This window comes from Drosophila santomea, chromosome 3L (genome assembly GCF_016746245.2).
Source record: "Drosophila santomea strain STO CAGO 1482 chromosome 3L, Prin_Dsan_1.1, whole genome shotgun sequence".
NCBI classification, from domain to species: Eukaryota; Metazoa; Arthropoda; class Insecta; order Diptera; family Drosophilidae; genus Drosophila; species Drosophila santomea.
In genome coordinates, this window is record NC_053018.2 from 4,810,417 (window position 1) to 4,835,241 (window position 24,825).

A 24,825-nucleotide genomic window follows, 5' to 3' on the forward strand; every position below is an offset into this window, starting at 1 on the left:
ATTTCGTTAAATCTGTTGGGAATATTCAAATTTCAGCAAAAAAAAAAGGTTGAATAAGATTGCATAACCCTTTTTCCATGTCACATGAATCATTATGTAAGTGCATTTTTTGTAGTCTTTGAAAACAAAATTCGTTTTCCTTCGGAAATATTTGAATATATTTTTGGTAAAAAATATTTAATCGAAAGACTTTTGTATGCAGTTGCCTATGGAGAAAGCGAAGAACATATGTAACGTGCTTAACTATTATAAACAAAATCCTCCATTCTATTTTGTTGAAGTTCTTACTTCTACCCAACCTTTGAAATTTAAATGCTTATTTAACTGAAGATTTTTTGTATTTATTTTGTATATACAAAAACAGTTTACCATATAGGGCGTTATCAAATAGGGGAATACTTTTAAAGATTGCCGTCTACGCTACCGATAATCGTAATAGTTAATATAGTTGCTTGCTGGATTTGGAGCCATTAGATTTAGGTTTAGGTATGAATAGATTACACTAGGATGGAGTTACGTTAGCAGTCGAAGAGCGGGAACCCCTGGAAACAATCGTAGGCTACACCAGGCCTTAGTCCTTAGTCCTGGAAATCGCCACAAGAGCGGGGTTCCTCCCGCACATGGTGTCAGTGTGTGTCCTTTTGCGAGTGTGTCCTCACTATAAGTTATTCACGCTGATGATCTGGTTGATCCAGCCGATGAACGAGGACGTCTTCACATAGACGCCGGGCACATCCTGTCGCCCGCAGCCGAATCCCCAGGAGACGAGGCCGGCCAGCTCGTAGAATCCATCATCTTGGCAAACTAGAGGACCACCTCCATCACCCTGGCAGGCGTCGTGTCCCTCCTCGCCGCCGGCACAGAAACTGGAGGCGGGCAGGATGAAGATCTTCTCCGTCACGGCGTTCACCTTCCGGATGCACTCCGTATCGCTCACGATGGGTATCTCCGCCTCGCGCACTCGCAGTGGAATGGGACCAGCTTAAAACGTGACCAGAAGTTAGAAGTTTCCAATGTAAAACAAAGAATCTCGTAAGTACCTTCTCCCATGTAACCATATCCAGTCACTGTGCATCGCTTGCCCGCCGCATGGCTCACTCCACGTGCAGGAAGACACACCAGGCACACTCCATCTCGCAGCTCCGCTTGACCATGGAGCTTCAGGAGAGCGATATCGTTGTCCAGGGTCTGGCTGTTGTGGTTGTGATGGATGTAGGTGGTGGCCACGCGCAGTGTCTGCGCTCCTGGACTGCCGTATTTCCGGGTCAGATCGTAGTCACCTACTCGCACATAGATAGCATCTCCGGAACGTACAATACTGGAACATGAATCATATTACAAATCATATCTTCTTTGTTAAAGGAGTAACCACTTACTTGGTAACACAATGGGCCGCTGTGAGCACCCACTGGGTGCCGATTAGAGCTGCTCCACAGAGGTACTGATTCAAGGAGTTTATCAACGCCACCTGCCAGCACCACTCTCCATTCTCGCCATCCTCTCCGCCCACCACTCGTGCCCTTCGTCTGCCGCTGAAGTTCGACTGGAGTCCGTAAAGCGATCTCTGTTGGTAGTACTCCGGATAGACCAGATCCGGCTGATCCGCCTGTGCTTGGTGATTGTGATACGAGCGCAGTTGGTTGCTCTGCAGGCTACTTGACTCCACCAGGTCACCCAGTTTATCGTTGTGAATCTGGATGGGCACAATGGCGGATCCCAGGACTAATCTCTCATTGGATTTGTTGAAGTTTGGAGAGTATCCGGCGGCGGAGGTCATCTGGCGAGCTGTCCTCTGTACTCCGTACTTGGCACGGGCGTAGGAGACCAGAGATAGAGCCTGGGATCTGCCCGTTCGCAGAGTTCCCTTCACTCCGCACACATACTTGGAGTAGACATGTGGCCTTGGAGTCGTCGTGGTTGTAGTCGTCGTCGGAGGCGTGGTCATCGGTGGCTGAGGCTGTGGCGGAAGACCTGGTCCGGAAACGGGATAGTAATCTCCATAGTTGGGCGCCGGCGGCGGTGGCTGGTAGGGATTTGGGTGATGTGGCGCCATCTGGGGTGGTGGTCCCTGTGGCGGTGGGTTGTTCATGTACGAGTAGGGTGGCGTCTGTGGGGGATATGCCTGTGGTGGACCAATGGGCGGTGGTGGTGGTGCCGGGTAGTAGGCGGTGTCGTTGCGCGTCTGGAACTGCTGCTTCTCGAGGATCTTGCTCTTGGGCGCACAGCAAATCTGGCCGGAACGCTTGCAGCGGAACATGTCCGTCATCTCAGCGTTTTCTGTGCGGAATCATATATTAATCAAAGAACCCAAGAAGGAATCCAATCACTACTTACTGAAGCAAGTGAAGCTGAGCAGGCTGACGATGCAGGATCCTGGGCATTCCTCTCGCGGATCGGGACTGGGGGTATTGGGCAGGACATATGGAGGAGCAGTGGGCGGGGCCGTTGGCGAGGGCGTGGGTGGTGGCAACTTGGGCTTGGGAGCTCCGGCTCTAGAGTTGTCGCAGCACACGGATCCCTTGGCACAGGTGGTGGGTGTGGAGACCAGCACCGAGGGTCTCTCGCAGAAGGCGGCCATAATGTTGAGCAGACAGAATCCCGGACAGCGAGGCACCTGAACCGGCGCCTGAGGTGGCGGCGGTGGTGGAGATGGCGAGTTCAGAGTGCTCTCCGCAAAGGAAATGATTTGGGAGAGGAAGTCACCGCCTCCTCCGCCTCCGGAGGTCGAAGATGGGGGTGGTGGCGGTGGCGATGCGGGACGAGCGGGCTTGGCTGCTGGCTTGGGGGCATGCTTGATGGCCGGCTTGGTGGGCGGCGCCTTGGAGGAGGGTGGTGCCTCCGAGGCACCTCCAGTCACACAACAGCTTCCCTCGCCGGGACAGAAGGCATCGGAATCGATGTCGTCGCAGAAGATCGCAAATATTCCATTCATGCACTCGCCCTCGCACTCCTTCAGCACCTGACCCTGACCTTGTCCGGACTTCAGCTTGTTGCTCAGCGGTGGCTCCTCCTCCTCGCCATCCTCCTCCGTCTCCTGATCCTCCTCCTCCTCGGCTGCCTCTGTCGTTGTGGTGGTCGGGTGCTTCTTGTGCTTGCTGGGCTTCGGAGAACTATTGTTGGTTCTAGCCGGTTCTGGCGTTGTGGTGGTGCTGGTGGTGCTAGTGGTGCTACTTGTGGACGTGCTGGAACTCTTTGCGGGAGCCGATTTCTCGGACAGCGTTTGGTTGGGCTTCAAGTTGCCCATGTGTTCTATGGGCGAATTGAATGTTTGTTAAGTTTGAGGGATATCTTTCAGTGGGGATTACTTACTGGCTGGAATGTAGATATCCTTGGGTAGCTTGCCATTGGAATACTCATCCAGGGAGACGCAGCACTTGGTGCCCTCCTTGCACAGCCCATCGCTGGTCAAGTAGGCCTCACAGTACTCCGCGATGCGATCGGCCACACAAACTCCAGTGCAGTCTTCTGAAAGTATTTCAATATATAAAGTTTTAAAGATTTGAAAATTCTGATTTAAAGACCACTGACATGGTACTTAAGAATTTGGGAATATAAGTTATCAACAAGTTGTATAAATCTGAAGACATTATGACTTACTGTTTGCATCATCGGCCTTGGTGGCCTCCTCCTTGTCCTTGGGCTTGGCAGTGGCCACTTTCTTGGTGGTGCTGGGTTTCTTTGTGGTGGCCGCCGTGGCTTTTGTGGTGGAGCTGGTGACAGGTCGCTTGGTCTGCGGCTTTGGCTTTGGTTTTGCAGTGGTGCTCGTTGTAGTGGTCCTCTTTGTGGTGCTGGTGGTGGCCACCGTGGTGGTGGTCCTCTGGGTGGTGGTGGTGCTAGCAGTGGTTGTGGTCTTCGGCGTTGTGGTTGCTCTCACTGCAGTGGCATTCTTGCCGGCTAAGAAGTTGATTTGCTTAAGATCTAGAATTAAAATTGATTTATAACCAATATTACCTGGAGCATTCTCTATGCAGCACTTCATGCTGGGCGAAGGGCATGCGACATCGTCTAGAACTTCGTAGCAAATCAAAGTGGCCAAAGTGTGGACACATACTCCAGGACAATCCTTGGAATCAGCGGTGCTTGTTATGGTGTCCAAAAGACCTAAACATACATACAAATTATATAAGAATATTATATTATGCCCAGAATTAACAGAATTCTCACCTGATAGGAAACTGCCAGCCAGGGATTCATCCTGAGCCTGCGATGGGAATGGCTTGCTGAACAGCAAAACGCTGAAGATGAGGGGCACAACAAGGCGGCTCATTGTGCTCGAATGTCTTGGCATAATTCGATGGTCCAAAATGGTCAGCACGTGCTCATTTCTTACCAAGAATCTGCAACAGAGACAGAGAGAAAGATAGCGGGGAGATAATTAGCGTTGGTCAAGTGAAAGTCGAGGTGGCCGCCACTGAATCATCATGATTCCGGGCCAAGTAACCTCGGGCCCCGCCAGTGACGTAATGCGGCAGCTTGGAGCAGGGGCATCATCTGCCACGAGCCCAGAGATCATTGGCCTAGAAAGAAGATCATCATCATGATGATGATGATGGTTCATCATCGAGATATTACCACTGGGAGGCGTGAGGTGTGTGATAAGCCCGAAACCAGTTTGTATATTTTTTTGTTCTGGTTCTGCGTTGCAGGTGCCCCATTTCAATATTACGTATACGTAGCGGTGCCTGCCGCCACCTAACGGGCACCACACCAGCTCTATTCGCGGCCATAATCCATGTATCTGGGTTGCCCAGAACGAGTATGGCAACCGACGACCCAAAACTGGTTACACATACTCAAGACAAGTCAACGAAAAAATTAAAGAAGACCATGCAAATAATTATGGGCAGTCAGAGAGGTCGGTAAAAGCCAGGGCATTCTTGGGCCACAATTAACGAAACCGTTTAATGAATGAAATAGAAAGTACTTAGTACGAAATGAAACCTGGCCGATAGAGATCTCGCATGTTCCAGCGAAAGTGCACTTGAGTTACAGAAACTGAATCGGAATGGGATGCGGAATTGGAATCGGAATCGGACTTCCCCAATCACGTGCGGTCTAAACAAAAGCTTTCTACAAACCGGAAATTTCTCAATGGCTCGAGCAGAAACGGAGGAAAAAATGAAAATATTATTATGTTTATTTGGCCAGCTGATAGGGCTAGAAAGTGCTAGCACGTATTTTGGGTCAAGTGAGTCGTTTCTCCTCTGGGTAACACATTCCTGCCCCATTCTGTCAGCCCAAATCCACGAATGCCACCAACACCAGCAGTATCGCCACGCCTACGCCACCATGAATACCAAGTCCGGCACCAAAACCAAAACCAAAACCGAAAACTAGGTCAGATGCATAAGGCGCGACGGCATTAACACCGATCGTTCTTCTCTCTTTCGGTCGAGTTCGTTTCCTCAGTTCTTTGATTCTTCGATTGTTCAGTTCTTTGGTTTTTCGGTTCTTGGCACTGGCATGGATATGGGTTGGGAATCGAATCACTTGGCATTCCAGTTGGCCAAATGCGTATACGAATTTGAATTTCACGCCAGGCGAAAAGAAAAAAAGAAAAGAATTCTTTCATAACAAATAGAACCGCTTGGCTTAACTGTAAAGCGTACACTGTAAACCGTAACTATCGTAGTTGATTTGTCAATTTGCAAAGCGATTCGGGTCTCTTTTGTTTGGTTTCTTTCGTTTTTAGCACTTCCATAAAAGTCCCGACTGGAGAAATGAAGACACGCGAAGAAACGTAGAAGACCACGATGTCTCGAAGAGTTGGAGGAATTCTTCGCCTTAGGCTTGTCGCACGAACAAGTTAAGCGACTTCTCGGTTTCTCGGTTTCTCGGCTATCCCCATACCCGTCTCTTTTCTTTCTTTGGGATCTCGAGATCGTAAGATCTTCAGATCTTAACGGTATGTTTGCATACCGCCTAACTGTGTGTGCTGGCGCAGCCAGGAGAATTGCTATCGATTCGGAAACCCACTTTTGACTAGTGTCCAATATGCAAAGTCCAGCGAAAAACAGGTAGGAAAAGCCACTCACTCACAAAGGTTTTTGTTTAAATTAGAACGATCCTCGGTATCTCTTTTGTGTGTATGTATATATATATGTATATAGTATATAGTATCTGGAGGATGCGATCACGACGCGACTGCACCTTGCGAAAGCCAAAAGCCGACTGACCAGCACTCAAGGTTCTCAGCGCTGGTAAGCCGCCAAGGCCGGGAATTCTCCGGAGAAAGTGTGTGGAAGGTGGAAGAGTTTGAGGCTCTCTCCCGCGAAGAGCGGCCATCGATTCTCTTAGCACCATCACCTGTTTACCTGGCCCACACCTTTTTTTTTTATGGTTGGATCATAAAACATAAGCACTGTTGCTCCTAACGCTGCGAAACTCGCCACTTTATCACCGAAGGTAGCAACATCTTCATTAGCACCACCCTACTTTGCTGTTTTTTTTTGGCAAATGAAAAAGAACCCCCGGAGTGTGCCTACTTTAGCGGATTAACGTACCCCTATCCTGTAAATATCATTTTTGCACATTTGCATTGTGTGCGCGGCTTAGTTATGCAAATCTCAAGTGCCTGGCTTGCATACATTTCGCTGGCCAACATCTTGTTACATATGCTAATTCGCCACTCCTGATCCTTGAGCCCGAATCTTGAGGAGCTGTTGACGTCGTCCTGTTGCCAAAACATTGCAAACTGCAATTACGAGTGTACGCGAATCTAATGAGCAACTAAGTGCATTTGCATATGGCCTGGGAAAATCGAGTAAGCCGCTGATCCCGGGATTTGCGGTGAGTCGGGAAAATCAGTCATCAGTTTTGCATAAGTGCATTGGAGAAAATAGTATTTAATTGGGGTGCTGATGAAAATTATATCGCAAATGTATGCTTATAAGAATTTAATAAGCTGAAGAAGAAATACTGCTGTGCAAAATTAAGAAAAAGCAAAAGAACCTCTAACATAACTATAATATTTAGTTTATGTAATAACACACGTTTGGATGGTTTTAAATTAAAATGGTTTGAATTAATATATGATTTAAGTATCCTATAAATTGAATTGTGTGTTTTTAAGTTGGTAAGGTAATTGTAATCATATCATATTAATTTCTTTCTGCTAAGTTTGAAATAGAAAACAGATAGTGCTAATTAGTATCGCCACCCATTTCCTATCCATTGTCTAGACAGTTCCAAGATCCGATGTCTAGGCAAATGAGCACAGAGACAATCCTGCGAGTCCTTCGCGGATGTTCCCAGGCTCCTTTCGTTCGATTCCCCGAGAGACACGCCGTCGCAGCCGTCGCGCATCCTTCGTTTCGGGGCAAAATCTTCTCAAGACAAAACTTCACACGACCAGATCGGCTAGAAATTTGAATAAAACGCTGCATAAAAAAAACCGAAAGTGGTAAAAAAAAGTGAAAAAAGTTCATAAAAAAACTGAATTGAGAAAAAAAGTATTTATCATTCCGAGCGAGTGTGAGTGCGATCGTTTTGTACCTGGTTCCGAGGACCTCAGGCAAATAGATAAGGAGTTGGTGGTGGTGGTTTAGCCTTCGTCCTGCGCTCTTCGTCCTTCGTCCTGCGTATGCAAATCGCTCGACCGAGTCCGCGATGATTCCTTTTCAATTCGAACAATGCCGAGGGTCGCCGCCCTGTCCTTTGGCCACACATGTTTGCGTCTGCGTTTTTTCTGCATTAATCGTCCTATTTGGAAAAAAAATGATTAAACCCTTTCGTTCGGTACATTTTTTTCCAAGATTTTTCCCCGTTTTTTTTCTTCAGGTTCATCTTTTTTTTTTTGGCTTAAGTCATCCCGTTGTTGTAATTTCACTTTTCCGTGAGAACTTTTGATGGGTTCGTATGGAAATAGGATGCTCAGGTGGGGCATAAAAAAATGATTTTTTTTTGGAAAAAATTTAGTTTTATTTTGAATAAAACCGGAATAAAGAAAAACAAACGAGAGCCTTGGAGCTTTGAAGAAATTTTTTGTATATGTTTAGCATTATAAACAAGTTACTTATGCTATATTACGTTTTATGATTACTTGAATTTATTAAAATTAAGGAGCCACTATGTGACATTCTTAGATGTAACTAAATTAAAATAATAGACCTCATTCTGTTGCGGTTGAAATGCATTTTCCAAGCGACCTAAGGCGATTTATGTTCAAATAATCGACGAGCCTGCATCGTCGTGCCCTGCATTCTAAGCAATTCACCCCCCGGTGTGATGAACGATGATGATCTTGGGCTCGAAAGGATTCGATCGGAGTTCTGACCGAGTTTCCTCAATTTGCATATCGAGGGTCGCGAGTTTCTTTGAGGGGTGCTATGGTCGGAGAAAGGGTTTGTCATGGGAACAAAAGATGCATTCATCGACGAAGAATAGGCGAAATCAATATTTGAGGTAATTAATTAACTGCATCAATATTGGAGACGAAGAAAACCCATAACAAGATTCACATTTACCAATCAATTGATTGGCAATTGAATGTTATCTTGAATATTATCGACAAAAGTCACTTGGAATGATGGTATGCTCACATTTCATATCTAAATCAAATAAGTTTTAATTTTCAAAATTTAAATTTATTTCATATCTAAATCAAATAAGTTTTGCTTTTCAGAATTTATTTACTAGTAATAATGAACAAGATCTAATAAAAAAAATGTTGTATTATATCATAAATGGTTAAGAACGTTATTTACCTTTAAATTTTTTTAGTTTTATATCGGATCTGTACAAATTTAACATATTTTATTTTACATTTATGATTTTACTTTCTAGAATTTTTTATTAAAACTTTTCTTGAAACTCTGTACTTTTCCTACAAATTCAAATCGAGCGGTCTTTACGCTTGTTCCTTATGACGCGATCTGGCAACCTCTTCTTTTAAAATGCTTCGTCCCTGGGAAGAGGGTTGCCCTTTTTAATTTATTTGGCGCAAAATTTGAACATATCATCGGGTTGTTTTCCAAATCCTCCTTTTTTATATTTACGGTCCATTTAATTTCGAGAATTTTAATTTTCCAATCCCCTTTAATTTATAGGATAGTCGCTTAAAGGAAATTCTGAATAAATTTTATTAAAACCGTTCCAAGTTTTGTTGTAAATCAAAATGAGAATATTAAGCAAAAAAAATCTTAATATATATTAAAAAATTTACACACTTGTTCCTATTTGAAAAGCACCTGCTGTACTGAGTGACCGCATTTCGTAATGCGACCTCGCAAGATGAGGTATTTTTTAGCACATTTCGGCGTTCAGCGCCTGCGGTCACACAAACGCCAAGTACGTGTCCAAAATCATGAATCGAAAGTAAATCAACAATGTTGCTGCTGCGAAACGCAAATGCTCGCTAAACTCGTGAAATTGGGATTCGGAATCGCAGGTGCGAAATCACACCGGTGTGGAAATCGGATTCAGATGCATAGCGTCGGTGAAGCGCAAAACTACTGAGCACGCAATAACAAAACCCAACGAACAACAAAAACAGTTACAGCCGATAGCAACAGCCACAGTCACAACAATAGCAACTCTTGCAATAAAACACACAATGACAACACGCACCGTGCAGAGGAATCTCTGGGCCTCTGTTGTGGTGGTGGTGATCCTGCTCCTGTTCTGGACGGACGCCACCAGAGGATACTTTGCAGCCATCGATGAGGCGGAGACCAGCAAAAACTGCTTCTGCGAGGTATGTTTATAATCGGATACTTACTTATTGTAACGGTAGATTTAATTCCTGATTTAAGCCTTATTAACATTTGTTGGTCTTAAATGTTAATTTCATCATAATTTGCTTTTCCTCTAGCGATCCTTACTGTGATTCTTGAATATTTTTATTTAGAACTTATTTATTAACTGATTATATATGTACATATGTAAATACCATGAAATGATATTAGGGAAAAAGTTATTCGTGCTAACGTAGGTTTTGGTTTAATTATAATGCAGCATTTAATTATTTACAGTGCAGTGATATAAAGTCAATTATAGTTATTGTAATGATCAGAAGATCTTATTTGTATGTACATATATACCTGCTATGCCCACCGCAACTGTATGATATTTATATATTTCGCAGTTGGAGGGATCTATAAACGACTGCAGCTGCGATGTGGACACGGTGGACCACTTTAACAACATGAAGATCTATCCGCGACTGCAGAGCCTGCTGGTGAAGAACTTCTTCCGCTTCTACAAGGTCAATCTGCGGCAGGAGTGCCCCTTCTGGGCGGATGACAGTCGCTGTGCGATCCGCTTCTGCCAGGTGGAAAACTGCGAGGAGCAAGCAATTCCCCAGGGCATCAAGGACAAGGGCGAGCACAAGGAGAAGGCCGCGTTCAAGGTGAGTTTTCGGGTATTTCCATTACCAAGCTATCGTCTACACTACGTTTCTTATCTCATTCATTCTTTGGCAAAAAACGGTGGTACTCCACTATCTAGCCGAGTACTCAATGAGTTTGCAGGTGATTTATTTGTATTCGAATGTTTGCGGCTCCACAAGAATGAACCGCATCCGTAATCTTGAAGTGAGCCTACGTACGCTGTTAATGATGTGGCCTTTGATTTTGTTTTGCAATGCTGACGTGGTCTTCATATGTCATCAAACGTTCATCCGCCCCTTTTTAGTTTTTGTCTTATCTAAAATATTGATCGCTCATTAAGGAACAATACCATATAGTAAAGAAAACAAAACACCAAAATTCTTTAAGAAAAAACGAGGAAGAAAATCAATTATATTTTTACAGATAACTCAAAAGAAGTGCAGTACCAATATATTTCTTGAACAGCACTTGTTCTTATCTTCATAAACAAAAAACAATTTATACTCCCACATTGCAAAAAAAAAAACAAAACCATATTATTAACAAGATATCGTATGAACGTATAGATAATTATTTATACAGATAAGGCCGTTTAAGAATATATTAATATATTCAGTTTGCTTAAAGATTACTTAACCATCAATGAAACAATGACTGACTTAAAACTTAAGCACGACTGTTTGCACAACTGTTTACCTTACCTTACTGACTTCCTCATCTGGATCTTTTCTTTACAGTACACGCGCGAGGCGCAAGTGGGTGGCGCAGCCTGCTCGGATGGAGAGGATTTTGATAGCTCTCTGGGATTCCTGGACACGAGCATCAGTGACCAGGCGCATCGGGAATTCGAGCTGTGGGCAAAGCACGACGAGGCGGAAGAGGACTTTTGCATCGTGGATGATCATGAGGAGGGCTCCCAGTATGTGGATCTGCTTCTAAATCCGGAGCGATACACAGGCTACAAGGGCGAGTCGGCACATCGGATCTGGAAGAGTATCTATCTGGAGAACTGCTTCGGTGGCAACAATGAGACGGCTAACAAGTTCTCGAACTACGTGCCCCATTTGGATCTTCGTGATGTGTGCTTGGAGCAGCGTGCCTTTTACCGCATTATTTCTGGCCTTCACTCTAGCATCAATATTCATCTGTGTTCCAAATACCTGCTGTCAGAGTCGAAGGACTTCCTCGATCCCCAGGGCATCTGGGGTCCCAATGTTAAGGAGTTCAAGCGACGATTTAGTCCAGAAACCACAGGCGGTGAGGGTCCGCACTGGCTTCGCAACCTCTACTTTATCTATCTGATAGAACTTCGCGCATTGGCCAAGGCTGCTCCTTATCTGCGGCGCGAAGATTACTACACAGGCATCGCGGAGGAGGATGATGAGGTCAAGCTAGCCATCAACGATATGTTGTCTGTTATAGAGTAAGTCAAATAAGTCCCTCTTCTTTTACAATGATTTTAATCTGGCTTCTTTTTGCAGAAATTTCCAATCCCACTTCGACGAGAACGCCCTCTTCAGTAATGGGATTGCCTCCATTAAGTTCAAGCACGACTACAAGGAGAAGTTTCGCAACATATCCCGCATCATGAGCTGCGTGGGCTGCGACAAGTGCAAACTGTGGGGAAAGCTGCAGACGCAGGGATTGGGTACTGCTCTAAAGATTCTCTACTCAGAGAAGCTCAATCTGGCCACGGAAAGCGGTTTGTGGGACAAGCCGCACATCGAAGCGGATCCCATCTTCAGGCTGTCGCGAACAGAGATTGTAGCTCTATTTAATGCTTTTGGCAGGTGCGTATTAAAGAGTAAAAAGTAGCTAGAATATTTATAACTCCACATTTGCTTGTAGACTATCTAACAGTATATACGAGATGGAGAACTTCCGGCGCGTGCTGAGGTAACCCATCCAGTCTGTACTAATCGAGTGACGAGCCGGATCTCACTCGCCTCACATGAGCAGCTGTGCACCGCCGCTCCACGTTTTAGTTAATTCATACGCACATCGCTGGGGCTGCATCTTGGGCTTCCTCCTGAATGCGGTTTCCCTCCCATAGTTTGTAACATTTTACCGGCCAGAGGCTAGCAACCCCAGGATAGCTGCTTCCCTGTACATACAAACTATCACCCTAGGCTACTTGTACTTTAGTGCACCGAATCACCCTAAAAAAAAAACCAAATGACAAAAAAATTAGCCCAGGAAGGATGCAGGTGTTTATTGTAAGTTAGCATAGTATTTATTGTATCTGGAGGAGTTTGTGAGCGGAACTTAATGAGCATGTAAACGCATTGTGCAATAACACGACCTTACGACACAAGGACCTAAAATAAACTTCTGTCTGTTTTGAAACCCCCTCTTTAACGTCTCCATCGATACGGGTCCTAGCAACCAAGTTGTTTGCCGTTCCAGCTGTCGGCTTTTGTGACATTTACGAATTGCTATCCGGTCGATCTGCACTTGATTGCTCTTGTGATTATATTTTCTGTGCGAAATGGTGCTTCTTCAGGTAAAACGCGGCGACGAGGTTATCTTCCTCTACGAGACAAGTGTTAAGGAGAAGACCGATACTGTGCTGCGCGAGCTTGTGGCTCTTCACAATGGTCAACTCAAGATTCAGCGTGTCTGCATGGAGATTGAGGAGCTGGCCGAACATGGCACTATGGTGCCGGGTGAAATGATTGGCCTTAACGAGGAACAGAGGGAGGAGCTCAAGCTTAAGGATGTCTGGGCGGAAAAGTGCATCCCGTCGGGTGGTTTCACTATCAACAAGGATCCGCTTCTCCGCCGGAATGGACAGCAACCAACGGAGGCGATGCAAAAGGTCCTGGCAGGTGCCATAACCGACGCCAAGGCCATGGTGGATCGGGTAAAGTATTGGAGATGTAGATTTCTGCTCGAACTTTGAAGATATTTTAAAAGCCAAACCACATTAATATTTAATCTTTAAAACCTTCAGCGCCTGGCTAAGTCCTCAAAGACCCTGACCCTAAAGATCATTGAGGAGGCACTGAACCTCCTGCGTGGTGCTGTCACCATTGTGTATCCCATGCAACTGCCGCCCCACGATACCATTCGCATGGAGTTCACCAATACCGAGGATCTGACTGGCACCCAGGCCTCCAAGGAGGTCATCGAGCCCTCGAAGGCGCAGTTCTGGTTTGCTGGACGCCAGATGCTGATGGGAAAGCTCATGAGCGACTACTTGGGTCAGAACGACAAAACCAAGGTGAATGTCCCTAAGATATCTTACTTATGTGCTCCGTAACCCAGTCTAATTATTAACCAGGTGGTCGTGAAGCTGAATCAACTTGGTGAAGGACCGCCGGGACGCGAGGCCGTGATCACCGAGCCCTTGCGTCGTCAGATGATGGCCGAGGCCTTCCGCCGCCAGGAGGAACTCAAGGTAGGATCTAATTAGTTTTGTAGAGAGAATTCCAAATGGTGTTTTATTTGCTATAATTCGAGTATAAGTATATCAGATATTAGTAGGTACTGTTGCTCCACCGGCTAAACTAGTTTAAGAAATCGCTGAATATTGCGTAGCTACAAAGTCGAGAGTTAAGGCGAGACGGATGCCTATATCCTTGGTCTGTCCTGGTGTTATTTTTTATTTGCTTCGTTCAGCAGATGTCAGTTGGTTTATGCTATATATACTCTATATAAATGCAACTTTGTCTAAGGCGCATCTGCTGCAACGGTTAGAGGGGGGATCGGGTAAATAAAGCTCGGTCATCCCATCGTTGTTCATCTGGGTGTCCAGTATATATGTGTGATTATCCTTATTGAACCAAGAAAAGTTAAGATCCGTTCCATTTATCTGTTAGTTGGTGTAAACGTTTATATAAATGCGCTGAGTAGAATTTAAATTCAGTTCCCCATGTACAATGCACAGGTCCTTAAAGTTTGGTGCTGTTTCTTATGGTTTTCCAGTAGTCCTTTCTGGAATCCTTTTTTTCGATGCGACTTGCAATGCTTAATCCGCTTACAGTATGACTAGTGGTTTCTCGGGCACATCGCACGTAGTGGCTTTCTCCTGATCCTGGTCGAAGTTCTGTTCACTGGTTCCCGAATCTCCGGCGGGACTGAGTGGTATCAGCGACTTGGTGCTGCCGATTAGCTCTTGGTTGTCCATCGGAAGTCCGTGGTCCGACATTTCTTGACCATCCACCGCTTGGTGCTCCAGGTCAACTACATCGTCGTCCGTGTCATACATCTGATCCTGCTGCTTGTTGGCTAGTCCAGGGCCAAAAGGACCATCATTATCTGAGTCATCGCCGGCACAAACACAACGCATTTTAGCATCGTCCCCCACTTTAACGGATTTGGTGATGATACATAGCGATATGGAGGAGATCACAAAGAGCACAATGGGCACAATCAGCGAGACTACAAGTTCCCTGTAAACCTTGTCCAAATCGTAGCGTGCAACCACAAACTCCACATTCGAGTCCTGTAAGAGGTAGTAATACAAGCGTCAGGTAAACTGATACCATAACTGTCATTCAAATGGAGTTTGTTCCGCCACAAACCTTGTTATAGTAGCACTGGTAGCGTGACTGGGCGGTATTGTTGTCGCCATCGTTGCCATAGCGAGCCACAAAGTCCTTGCACTCGCCACGAAGTGTGTTCACGCAGCCCTCCAGGTTGATGAACAGTTTCTTCCAGCTGTAGATGGTCAGGTTGGCCTGGTTGGGTAGGTACCTCTGCTCGGGATCCACCGACCTGGTGCTGTTCTCGTAGATTGCCCAGAACTGGGTGAAGTTCATGAAGGGCGCAGGCAAGGTGTCATGTTCCAGGAGGGTTCCATTTATGCAATCCGTGGCACTTTCGAAATATTAAATTGTAAGCTATATAGCTTATTTAATGCGACTTAAGACTTACGTGATGCGATTGTCCGACTCTCTTGTGACTGTGGCACAGTTGGTCAACAGGTTGCCATCATCCTCTTTCCAGAACTCAAAGGGTTCGATACGCACGCCGTGCTCGGATCCTCGGGCCTGGTTGAAAGCCACTGCGTTCTCACAATCGGCGGCAATGAGATTGTCCTCCTGAAAGGATAAAGGATTTTACTACCATTCTAAATTCCACTCCATCTCCAGCTTACATGCATAATAAGGGTGTTGACATTGGTAGTGGTTATCTTGGAACAGTAACGATCGCAGCTGAAGGGCTTTTTGATCTTGGTGCAGTGCACGCCGTGACACTCGAAGAATCCATTCAGCTTGGTGTTATCCTTCTGCGAATTGACCGTAAGTCCGTCGGCCTTGTGGTGACACAGGAAGAACTCCGACATATTCTTGCAGTGTCCTTCGATGAAAAGCAATCAGTTAATGAACATGCACAGTGGGTCTCTAGCATGGAACTTACCATTGGAGCAGTTGAAGACGCCTCTTATGTTGTTGCAGGCGGTGCCGTTGTTGCAATTGAACTTGTTCAGCCGACTCAGGTCAATCTGTAAAGGAAAAGAGAAAATAATGAAGGATAATGGCCGTTCGATGATCGTTAAACTCTCGTGGCGCCAAGTGGCTATTAAAACCGTGGAGGGCAAATACTTGACACGCCTCATCGTTTGTCCACTAGAAGTGGATGAAGCAAAGAATGAGTCATGGCGGAACTTTTCCTATAGCTGGATGCCCAAGACGATGACGTCTTCTAGTAGTTTGTTTACTTTTAAAGTGCTGCTACAGTTGCTCACAAAAGTTTAGCAACTGTTGTTTCGGAACTTTCTATCCTGGACAGGTGCTATGAACTCACCATGGCGCACGATGTGTTGGTCACTCGGGTGCAGTTGTTCAGCTGTATATCGGTGCCGTTGCGTCGCACTATTGAGTGGATCTGGGGACAGAAGCCGCTGGTCTTGGTCAGGCACCACTCTCCGCAGGATGCCCAGGGGCAGTTGTTGGGCATCTGGCGATCCACCGTCTGGCACATGACCGGATCCAGCTCGAAGCCGGACTTGAAGGCCCTAGGAACAGCATATACTTATGAGTGGGTTATAAAGAGGGGCTATAAAGTAGATACCCACTTCAGGGAGGGCGAGTAGATGGCCACGCTCAGGTAGACGATGGACACGCAGGACAGCACCATGGTCAGCTGGCACAGGCAGATGGCGCGACAGATGCGCGCATCCTGTTCGGGAATCACCCGCGGTTTGTCCTTGCGCCGCCCCATTTAACCCGTCCTAGTGTGGTTCTCCACCTGGTAATGGCTCCTGGTTGTGGGTTGGGTATCCAATTCTCGGCTAATTTACGACTTGTTGATTTGGTGGCCCACTTCCGTCGCTGCTCCTCCTGCCCAATGCTGTCCTTTGTATTGTCACCCTACGCCGTTCTCAAGGTGATTCCTTTTTTGGGTTTGGTGGGTGGTGGTTGCTTTGGTGGGTGGGTGGTTTGTTTGTGGTGGTGGTGGGCGGGTTCTATTTTAGTTAGCTTGGCTCATTGGAATTTAAAATCACTTGGACGTGCGGTATAGCGATATGTGGAATGGCAGGTGAGAAACTGGGACGTCTTATCTTCTAAGAGATTCAACCAGTTGAAGACTTGGCCAATTTGTCTTTCATTTGCGGACGGAGTTGCCACCTAAATTATGCGGAGTTTCCAGGGTTGCGACTCACCCGTTCACGCATTTTACTCGAACGTTTGTTTTCGTTTATGCACACGCGAGTTGGCACTTCTCAGGAAACTAAATGCATGAAAAGTGCATCGCATAAACGCAGTAAATGTTTGATGGATGAGTTTTAATAGAGTTTTAAGGAGCCTGTTTGCCCGATTTTCGCACGTCCACTCCCGACGGCCACTGAGTCCTGACTGAAACCCGGAGCGGAAGGAGTGCGGAATGCCAGGACTCAGGACTGCCAAAGGACACTGCGCACTTTTACTTTTTTTCTTCGAAAGCGAAAGCGAAAGTGAAGCAGCTCAGGCCAAAACAAACCCTTGAGTGAAATGGAAACCGGGACAGGGATGGAGCCAGTTGAACAAACGGTTCCGAATCCTGGAAAGCACGCCTGCGCCTGGAGAGGATGCCCCTCCGCCCCCCGCCCTCACCAGTGTGTCCTCGTTTTGCGCGTTCTCTCACCCCGAATTGGGTAAATGAAAACAGCTTTGGGTTTTGTTTAGCATTTCTCCACATTTGTTTTGGTTTCTTTCATTTTTGAATTGTTTATTAAATAGGCCGTTAGCTGGTTTAATTTGTTTATTGATAAAGACACGTTAAGTAAAAAATTTTTAATCGTTTTGCATTCAAATTGGTTTGTTCTTTCGGTTTGGTTTGTATGATTTAAAAAATTCTCATAAGCAACGTGCGTTATATCGGTTCTGCTAAGCTATATGTATACGTATATATCTATATATATATTCATATATATGCCTATATATGTATATACTGTTATAATCCGTTTAGATGCTGGTTTTTACATAAGATCGTTAAAACTATTTCAAAAATGTTGAGAGTGTCCCAATGTGAGCGTGTTGTGTGAGTGAATAATTTGGTTCCGCTGCTTAACCCCAATGGATTGTATCTGGTATCTTGTAGTATATCTATCTTTATCTGGGTTTATTTCATTCTGGAGTTCGTACCGCCCCATTTCTATGAATCTTCGCCACGTTTTGCGGCCTGGAGCGGATTCGGTTCTATACAATTGTTTGTTTGATTGGTTTTTTTTTTGGTTTTCGCTTCCGTTTTAGTTAGTTTTACGAATTTACTTAATATTTTTATGACTACTATCACAATTTGTTGAAAACAAGCGACTCATTAATTGGTATTGGTATTATCTCTGTGAAAATTGAAGTCGAGATTGGAGCATCGCTGCCGCCTCCAAAAAAAATAAAAAAGCCATTAAAGCCAACGAAATTTCCATATAACTAGCATAACAATATGATGGCAAAGTTTATGTTAACAAATCTCTTGAGCGCAAAAGTTGAATAAAATGGCTGAGAAAAAGTTACTCCTTCGGCGATGCTCCACTTGATTTATATATTTATATATATATATTTATCGTCCGATGTGATGGCAAATGGAATTCTATATGCTTGTTTATATATCTAGGTAAGCAATGTGTGGTACAGACTACAAAGTTGAATTTGCTATTTGTTAAGGGCTTTAACTAATATTATTTTTGCTAGTATTCCATATCATCATCTTCGTCACTGTGACACAGAAGTTTGCTAGAATTGGAATGCGATTGGAACAGATTTCTTAATCAATGCTAGTCAGTTTAAAGCGATATATATATATGCTAAATAGATTGGGATAAACGGATCATGCCATTCTAGAATCGAAATTAACAAACATTTCTAATAGTTGAAAAGAAAAGCATGCAAAAACATTTTCTAAAGCCATTCTAGTTTAAGATCGTTAAGACTTGAGGGTATTCGATATGTTATTATATCATTATAGATTATAGAAAAAAGGGAAATTCTGCGATCCCGTGTGTTAACTAATTAATTTAAACCTGAAAGAAACCGTTTGTAATTTATCTGTATTGCTTGAGCCTAGACCTTTAATATTTTGAGTATATTTCATGTGAGTTTTGATTGTATTTCTTTTTTGAGTGATCGTGTGTATAAACCATAGAAAATTCCTTTTGAATGGTATTTTGCTGTTGTGCGATAAAGAAAACGAGACTACAAATGGAAATATTAAGGAAGGCAGTAATTGCTAAGGACACTTCAGAGTAACAATTTGTATTGGACTTCAAATAGAAGCGGGTGTTTCTTTTTAGTTTCAGTGGACTAGCTAGAACTGGGTGCCACACAATATGTGCAAGATATCTGGATCGAGGGATCCAGGGATTATAGCAAATACCATCGCACTTAACCTATCACAATAGATTTCTGGGGATCAAAGGTCGGGCACTCGCGCATTGATTAGATCATATTCAAAATACATTCAAGGACAACGACTTTTCCGTGTTACATTTCATGCAGTTAACGATCCTGAAAGTAATATAAAGTAGTAAAGAGAAGATAACAAAAGCTAATAGAATACAGAGGCTTTTGGGTAGGAAAAATATACTGGGAAACTAAGGGTTACATTCGTGGTTCGACTGATGGATCAGGCCAATTTCTTAACGATTAACAAAAGAAAGAAGTTACATTCATAGGAGGTTACAGCAACAATATCTTCATACAAGGCACAATGAGTACATGGTCCATGGAACTGGGTGTGTAATATACAGATACGGATTACGGATACGAATACGATTACGGGGGATTTCAATTTGCCAAACTTTTCGCAATGAATGAGAACAAGATGCAGGACAGCTGACAGCTGGTACGGAATAGGACTCACTCTTCCTTGGTCGGGAACTTCTCGGCGTAGACCCGCGAGGATTTGTTGCAGGCCTTCTCGCAGCAGGGGCAGTACCAATAGCTGAGCACCCCGATCGAGATGGCGAAGAGCACGTTCGGTATGATCAGCGACAGGATGAGGTGGTACAGGTTGTTCTCCCACGAGTACCGACCGATGACCACCTCCGGATACGCCCTGCTGTAGTAGCAGGGGAAGGGCTCTCCGATGTGCGAGAACCTGCCAGGGATTTGGGTTAGTAGTCTCGTCATTGGACTCCTAGCGATCTGTTAACTCACCCATATTGCCTGGCAAATATACTGCAATTGGTCGTGGGTGGATAGCCACAACCCTCTGAATTGATCAGAAACTTGGTATAGCTCACATCCCAGTTGACCGTGTCTAGGTCCCGAGGATTGCGCTCCCATTCGCTGAACGGGATGCGCGTATAGTTGACAAACAACTGATGGCACCTGGAAATAGTACGAACATCTATAACAAATGTATATAATCAGGCAAATGAAGGACCCACTTGGTGAGTGATGAGGTGCAGCCCTCGCGGCAGGAGCTCCAGCTGCAGTTCTTGATGCCCTCCGCGTAGATGTGATCGATGACGATGCAGGTCACCGGCACTGGATCATAGTCCGCTATGATCGTTGAGATGGCGGGATCCACGACGAAGGGTATCAGGAAGAGGAATGTGAACACCGACAAAATGGCAGTCGTACCTGTGGGTTTGAAGTCAGTTAGATAAGGGTATTCCAGCAGTCAAGTTGCTTGTAAACGATGCAGCGGTTGTTCCTTCTCCTTTTGGCAGATTCTATATAAATTCGATTCCCTGACCGCTGCTTCGTTTACAAGGCACTTAAAATCTCACCAAGGCACACGGAGGTATAGAACTTTGCCTTCTCGAGCAGCGTGTCCATCTCGATCTCCTCGCGCTTGGCCTTGATGGCGTCCACGCATCCGCTCCCCGGGCGCACCGGGGATTGGCAGGCGGAGCGCATCGAACCGGATGCGGATCCGCATCCCGATCCCGCCGAACCGCACCGGCTGCTGTTCAGGCTGATCTTGCTGGCGGAGAGCGTCTGCGCCGAGAGCGTTGGACTCGCCGGCATCGACGTGGTCGTGGTCAGCGTGGAGCTCTTCTTCATGGCGGAGAAATACGGTTCTCTTAGTTATTTTGGGTGTGGGTTTGTGTGTGGGGTGCTTAGTTTGTAGTTGGATCGGTAAAAGCCTTTAAAATGAACACCGCTAACATTCGCGCTTCTACAACAATTAAGATCTCGCTTGTTTGGGGATCCCTTAGCCTAATCTTCTAACGATCTCCTGCCCATCTATCTGCCTTATTTTTATAGCCGAAATGGAAAATGTATTTCTTGTTTTGTATTCTTTGTATATTAAATCGTTTTCTTTGTTTTTAGTTGCTCTTTTTTTTTTTTAATCTAAATTAATGCTTATTATGTTTCTATGTTAGCCTTTTGGGGTTAACTTATTTTGCTTTGACTTTATCGACGAGTTGTCGTTTCGAGATTTTTCTTTAGATTTTTGATCACGCATCCCTCACTCTAAGCCATTTTTGAATTTCTCTGCCCTCTGTCCTCCCGGCGACTGAACCTTGTTCTATATCTTCTATATCTTCAGCCGATTCTGGTGTGGTGTGTGTGTTGTTCTGGGTGTATCTGTGTGTGTGTGTGTGTGCTGTGCATGTGGGTGTGCGTATGCGTGTGTGCGTTTACTCCCTAGATAAAACTAAGTTCCATAATTGCAATAACTTTAAATATATAACCTCGCCCTTAAATCTCCTGCTATCCTACAAGTCCTGCAGCCTGTGGCTCTTTCCAAAAAACGAAAAAAAAATTCAAACTAATCCTGAACTAAACAGTCGAAGAATATACTAATATTGTCTTCAGATCTGCCGATCGTCGTATCTTGAGTATGTCAAGCGCCTCGCATTGGATTTCGGTCTGTGAGATTCAGTTTGTCCTGGTTAGCTCAGTAGTGTCCTTGCAAGCCTCTCGTGTCCGTGTCTCTGTGTCTTTCTGTGTGTTTGGGGTGTCGGAGTGTCAAAAGTTCGATGGAAGGATTACAAAGAATTTCAAGTTGCTCGATTGTGTTCCTGACTTCTTCAGCTGGTGCCCAACTCCAATTATTGCAAAGCGAAGACTCCCGTCTGGTGTGTCGGACTGTCTTCCTGGAGCAGAGGAATGCCTGAAAGATGCAGTACTACATGTTAGTATAAAGGACTATTGACAGTAAGGAAAAGTTAGGGAACTACCTAAGTTATTGGTTACAACATACAACATACATATAACTTCAGTGGTGTGGATTATTTGAATATAACTATACTAATCGCTTTTCTAAAAAGGAGTTAGGATGGGTATAGTTAATATTTCAGATAAAATTGTTCTATTGGAAAGTAGGAAATGGGGGGGACTGTAACTCCTGACTAGTATCCCTTCTGTTCTAGTATCTAATGATGGAGTAAATCTATAGACTGTTCTATTTCTGTGGAATTTAGAATAAGGCGTATTGAAAATAGAGACCTAGAACACCTGGTAGACCTGTCACATGTGGGCTACCGCAAGGACTGCAAGTCATCAGAGAGAATTTCATTATAAGAACGAGATTTCCAGATATAAAAGTACCGAAATATGGAGCTTACGTGACGGATCTCATAGGGCCATAACCTCATCGCCGCCGCCCCCGCCCATGTCGCCGTTGGTGGGTGCGCCCACGTTGTTCTTGTTGAGGACCGTCTCCGTGTCCACGCATCCCTTGAACCGCATCTTGGCGTCGTCGCCCACATAGACGGTGGTCTGGCACATGATCAGGATGGAGCACGAGACCACGAACAGCACCGATGGCACCACCGAGGCGAACACAAACTGGCGATAGGTGACCTCCAGGTCGAAACGGGCCACAACCACATCCTTTTTTCCGGGCGAATAAAAGCACGGGAAGCGGGCACGGGCATTATGATCGCTGCCATCGCGTCCGAAGTCCTTCAGGAACTCCTTGCACTCGTCCATCAGGGTGTTCACACAACCCTCCAGGTTGATCATCAGCTTGGACTCGTTGGAAATGGTCAGATCGACATCGGGTGGTGCTATCTCCGGCACTGGAGTGGCCACCGACACATGCAGGTGGCTCAGATATGTGAAGTTGGTCAGATCGCTGAGCATGTTGGTCTCCAGGGTGGAGCCATTGATGCAGTCCACCGCATCCACCTGGTCCGAGGTGTGCCTGATGAAGTAGCACGATGTCATGGCCACATTGTCGCTGGATTCATTCCACACCTCCTCCAAAGTTTCCGCATTGATGGCATTCTGGCACTGCGACAGGTAGACCTTGTCCCCGCTGAGAACCACCACGTTCTTGTTCCGGGTGGGAATGTCCACACACCTGCGGTCGCAGTTGTACGGAGTCCTGATCTTCCGGCAGGTTCCTCGACTGCAGGAGTACAAGCCGCTAATGTCCATGCAGTTGATCTTGCCCCGCCTGCCGGAACACTTGACTGGTGCATCACTGTTGTGGAAGATGCACTCGAAGGCATCCGTGATGTTCAGACACTGGCCAGCGGTGCAATTGAAGGTGCCCGTGAGATTCTTGCACTCATCATTGATGCACCTGGCCTTGTCCGCCCGATCCTGGTCGATGCCGTAGCACGTTTTATTCGCCGAATTGGTGCAGTTCTGGAATATGAGATTGCTGCCATTGCTGCGCAGATTCACGTAGATCTGGATGCAGGCACCGGAGGTCTTGCTCAGGCACCACTCGCCACAGCTGCCCCACTCGCAGTTGTCCTTGTTCACCGCCCGTGTGGTGGTGCACATCACCGGCGTGGGATCAATGCCACTTTTGAAGGCCCTGGTGGAGGGCATGTATATGGCCACCGTGAGGTAGACCAGAGCCACCGAACTGAGCACCAGGGTCATCTGGCAGATGCATATGGTGCCGCATATTCGTGTGTCCTGCGGCGGAACCACCAGGTCCTCAACGGGCACCTTTTTCTTGCCCATTTCTCAAGCGGGCCGACTACCCTGTAATTCCAAGTAGCAAGTGGGTGTGGGTGGTCACTGGTGTCGCCTCTTTAATCCCTGTGCTGGTTAATCCCTCGCGTGCAATCCAATTAGAAGCTCGTCATGTCGGTTTTTAGTCTATCGATTTAGCTGGAAAACTGCGTGGGCGGTGTTGTATGTTGTGCGATTATATAACCCTGCGTAGGTTGAGATTTTCCTCCGACTTTTCTATGGGTCCACAAAATTGAGGAAAATTGGTAACTCGGCAGGCTGCGCACGTTTCCAGCTGGAGGACACGTTTCTTGGATAGGCCACAAACCTATCGATTTTTGGCTAGCTGACCCCACAGAAATTCACTTTAATCACTGGGCCCATCCATACGTTGGTTGCATCACGTGCCCAGCGGGGGTTTCCCTGTCGATTTGGACTGGGAAATTCACACAATTCCAGGAATTCCGCTTGTTAACACAATTATCTGGTTATTATTGGGTTTTATAATTTATGTACAATTATTTGTTTAATTCTGGAGCAGTGCGCTGTTCTGTGGTAATTATTTTTTCCCTTCGAGTTACTGGCAGCTGGTGGCTCGTGACCCAAGGCTTTCTGCTCCGCACTGGCGACTGCATTCGGCTCGGCTCTGGTTCTACGGATTTCACAGCTCTCTAGCGTTACGGCGCTCCAGCGCTCCAGCTCTCCGGTTTCTCCTCACTGACCGCCGACAACATGGCACACATCGTGGCGGGTCTCGTGGAATTCGCTACTCTCCGCTTTTTGGCATAAATCTCGGCTATGCGCGCGCACTTTTATTGCAAAATCAATAGTTCCGCATTCACATATTGCTGAAAAGAGCAGGCCACCCCTGCTGCTCCCGCTCCTGCACCCGCACCCACTCCCCTGCCCACGCCCGCCAAGCTGGCTCCGCTCGGGCCAGTCCCACTCCCAGCCAGCGTTCCCATTGATTAAGTCGGCCTCCACATGGCCAAGAGTGCAAGTGCACCGAGTGCGCCATGTGCGGGCACTTTCTGTTTGCTCCAGTTATGGTCAACCACCGGGCACGCCCCCTTCCACATAAATGCGAAAATACAATAGCCTCTTTGGGATGCATCATTCTAAAATGACACATTTTCAAGATAAATATATACTATGTACTTAAAATGTAATATAAAAAGACAAATGAAAAAATTTTAAATATA

General features: G+C 45.7%; 6 protein-coding genes across 8 annotated transcripts; 2 read left to right on the forward strand and 4 right to left on the reverse strand.

Moving 5' to 3' along the window:
• Positions 1 to 367: 367 nt before the first annotated feature.
• LOC120449904 (protein masquerade) lies at positions 368 to 4,312 on the reverse strand. The gene is made up of 8 exons (XM_039632596.1): positions 4,165 to 4,312; positions 3,952 to 4,101; positions 3,598 to 3,894; positions 3,310 to 3,465; positions 2,335 to 3,249; positions 1,377 to 2,277; positions 1,041 to 1,318; positions 368 to 981 (listed from the first exon to the last, which is right to left on the reverse strand). The coding sequence occupies exons 1-8, from the start codon at positions 4,286 to 4,288 to the stop codon at positions 659 to 661; spliced, it is 3,144 nt and encodes a 1,047-aa protein (XP_039488530.1). The 5' UTR covers positions 4,289 to 4,312; the 3' UTR covers positions 368 to 658.
• A 4,949-nt stretch (positions 4,313 to 9,261) lies between these two features.
• On the forward strand, positions 9,262 to 12,674 carry LOC120450206 (ero1-like protein). The gene is made up of 5 exons (XM_039633073.1): positions 9,262 to 9,694; positions 10,085 to 10,348; positions 11,066 to 11,751; positions 11,810 to 12,118; positions 12,177 to 12,674. The coding sequence occupies exons 1-5, from the start codon at positions 9,554 to 9,556 to the stop codon at positions 12,226 to 12,228; spliced, it is 1,452 nt and encodes a 483-aa protein (XP_039489007.1). The 5' UTR covers positions 9,262 to 9,553; the 3' UTR covers positions 12,229 to 12,674.
• Positions 12,675 to 12,816: 142 nt separating this feature from the next.
• Positions 12,817 to 13,743, forward strand: LOC120447634 (cilia- and flagella-associated protein 298). Its single transcript, XM_039629137.1, has 3 exons — positions 12,817 to 13,191; positions 13,282 to 13,551; positions 13,612 to 13,743. The coding sequence occupies exons 1-3, from the start codon at positions 12,817 to 12,819 to the stop codon at positions 13,741 to 13,743; spliced, it is 777 nt and encodes a 258-aa protein (XP_039485071.1).
• Positions 13,744 to 13,762: 19 nt separating this feature from the next.
• On the reverse strand, positions 13,763 to 17,187 carry LOC120450205. Its single transcript, XM_039633072.2, has 7 exons — positions 16,351 to 17,187; positions 16,080 to 16,290; positions 15,693 to 15,777; positions 15,430 to 15,632; positions 15,207 to 15,373; positions 14,855 to 15,149; positions 13,763 to 14,775 (listed from the first exon to the last, which is right to left on the reverse strand). The coding sequence occupies exons 1-7, from the start codon at positions 16,494 to 16,496 to the stop codon at positions 14,308 to 14,310; spliced, it is 1,575 nt and encodes a 524-aa protein (XP_039489006.1). The 5' UTR covers positions 16,497 to 17,187; the 3' UTR covers positions 13,763 to 14,307.
• Positions 17,188 to 17,430: 243 nt separating this feature from the next.
• LOC120450210 (protein tipE) lies at positions 17,431 to 20,770 on the reverse strand. Of its 2 annotated transcripts, none has more exons than XM_039633080.2 (5): positions 20,488 to 20,770; positions 20,143 to 20,338; positions 19,910 to 20,083; positions 19,614 to 19,850; positions 17,431 to 18,487 (listed from the first exon to the last, which is right to left on the reverse strand). In XM_039633080.2, exons 1-5 carry the CDS (start codon positions 20,762 to 20,764, stop codon positions 18,442 to 18,444), a joined length of 930 nt encoding a protein of 309 aa, XP_039489014.1. In that variant the 5' UTR covers positions 20,765 to 20,770; the 3' UTR covers positions 17,431 to 18,441. The 2 variants fall into 2 exon arrangements, with proteins under 2 accessions (XP_039489014.1, XP_039489013.1); XM_039633079.2 differs by lacking the exon at positions 17,431 to 18,487 and adding an exon at positions 19,044 to 19,258.
• Positions 20,771 to 21,694: 924 nt separating this feature from the next.
• LOC120450208 lies at positions 21,695 to 24,694 on the reverse strand. Of its 2 annotated transcripts, none has more exons than XM_039633077.2 (2): positions 22,276 to 24,692; positions 21,695 to 21,821 (listed from the first exon to the last, which is right to left on the reverse strand). In XM_039633077.2, exon 1 carries the CDS (start codon positions 23,630 to 23,632, stop codon positions 22,286 to 22,288), a length of 1,347 nt encoding a protein of 448 aa, XP_039489011.1. In that variant the 5' UTR covers positions 23,633 to 24,692; the 3' UTR covers positions 21,695 to 21,821; positions 22,276 to 22,285. The 2 variants fall into 2 exon arrangements, with proteins under 2 accessions (XP_039489011.1, XP_039489012.1); XM_039633078.2 differs by lacking the exon at positions 21,695 to 21,821 and adding an exon at positions 22,183 to 22,200 and having other exon boundaries at positions 22,276 to 24,694.
• Positions 24,695 to 24,825: the final 131 nt, after the last annotated feature.

What these genes read in the sequence shown, in the direction of transcription:
- LOC120450210 (XM_039633079.2), bottom strand. Translation starts at nt 20,764, where the DNA reads ATGAAGAAGAGCTCCACGCTGACCACGACCACGTCGATGCCGGCGAGT. An exon ending in CTATACCTCCGTGTGCCTTG is followed by an intron (nt 20,339 to 20,487) that starts GTGAGATTTTAA and finishes TCAAACCCACAG; the next exon opens with GTACGACTGCCATTTTGTCG. An exon ending in ATATTTGCCAGGCAATATGG is followed by an intron (nt 19,851 to 19,909) that starts GTGAGTTAACAG and finishes AATCCCTGGCAG; the next exon opens with GTTCTCGCACATCGGAGAGC.
- LOC120449904 (XM_039632596.1), bottom strand. Translation starts at nt 4,288, where the DNA reads ATGCCAAGACATTCGAGCACAATGAGCCGCCTTGTTGTGCCCCTCATC. An exon ending in GCTCAGCTTCACTTGCTTCA is followed by an intron (nt 2,278 to 2,334) that starts GTAAGTAGTGAT and finishes GATTCCGCACAG; the next exon opens with AAAACGCTGAGATGACGGAC. An exon ending in ATATGGTTACATGGGAGAAG is followed by an intron (nt 982 to 1,040) that starts GTACTTACGAGA and finishes TCACGTTTTAAG; the next exon opens with CTGGTCCCATTCCACTGCGA.
- LOC120450208 (XM_039633077.2), bottom strand. Translation starts at nt 23,632, where the DNA reads ATGGGCAAGAAAAAGGTGCCCGTTGAGGACCTGGTGGTTCCGCCGCAG.
- LOC120450205 (XM_039633072.2), bottom strand. Translation starts at nt 16,496, where the DNA reads ATGGGGCGGCGCAAGGACAAACCGCGGGTGATTCCCGAACAGGATGCG. An exon ending in ATCTACTCGCCCTCCCTGAA is followed by an intron (nt 16,291 to 16,350) that starts GTGGGTATCTAC and finishes TGCTGTTCCTAG; the next exon opens with GGCCTTCAAGTCCGGCTTCG. An exon ending in TCAACACCCTTATTATGCAT is followed by an intron (nt 15,374 to 15,429) that starts GTAAGCTGGAGA and finishes TTATCCTTTCAG; the next exon opens with GAGGACAATCTCATTGCCGC.
- LOC120447634 (XM_039629137.1), top strand. Translation starts at nt 12,817, where the DNA reads ATGGTGCTTCTTCAGGTAAAACGCGGCGACGAGGTTATCTTCCTCTAC. An exon ending in CCAAGGCCATGGTGGATCGG is followed by an intron (nt 13,192 to 13,281) that starts GTAAAGTATTGG and finishes TAAAACCTTCAG; the next exon opens with CGCCTGGCTAAGTCCTCAAA. An exon ending in GTCAGAACGACAAAACCAAG is followed by an intron (nt 13,552 to 13,611) that starts GTGAATGTCCCT and finishes ATTATTAACCAG; the next exon opens with GTGGTCGTGAAGCTGAATCA.
- LOC120450206 (XM_039633073.1), top strand. Translation starts at nt 9,554, where the DNA reads ATGACAACACGCACCGTGCAGAGGAATCTCTGGGCCTCTGTTGTGGTG. An exon ending in AGGAGAAGGCCGCGTTCAAG is followed by an intron (nt 10,349 to 11,065) that starts GTGAGTTTTCGG and finishes TTTTCTTTACAG; the next exon opens with TACACGCGCGAGGCGCAAGT. An exon ending in GATATGTTGTCTGTTATAGA is followed by an intron (nt 11,752 to 11,809) that starts GTAAGTCAAATA and finishes TTCTTTTTGCAG; the next exon opens with AAATTTCCAATCCCACTTCG.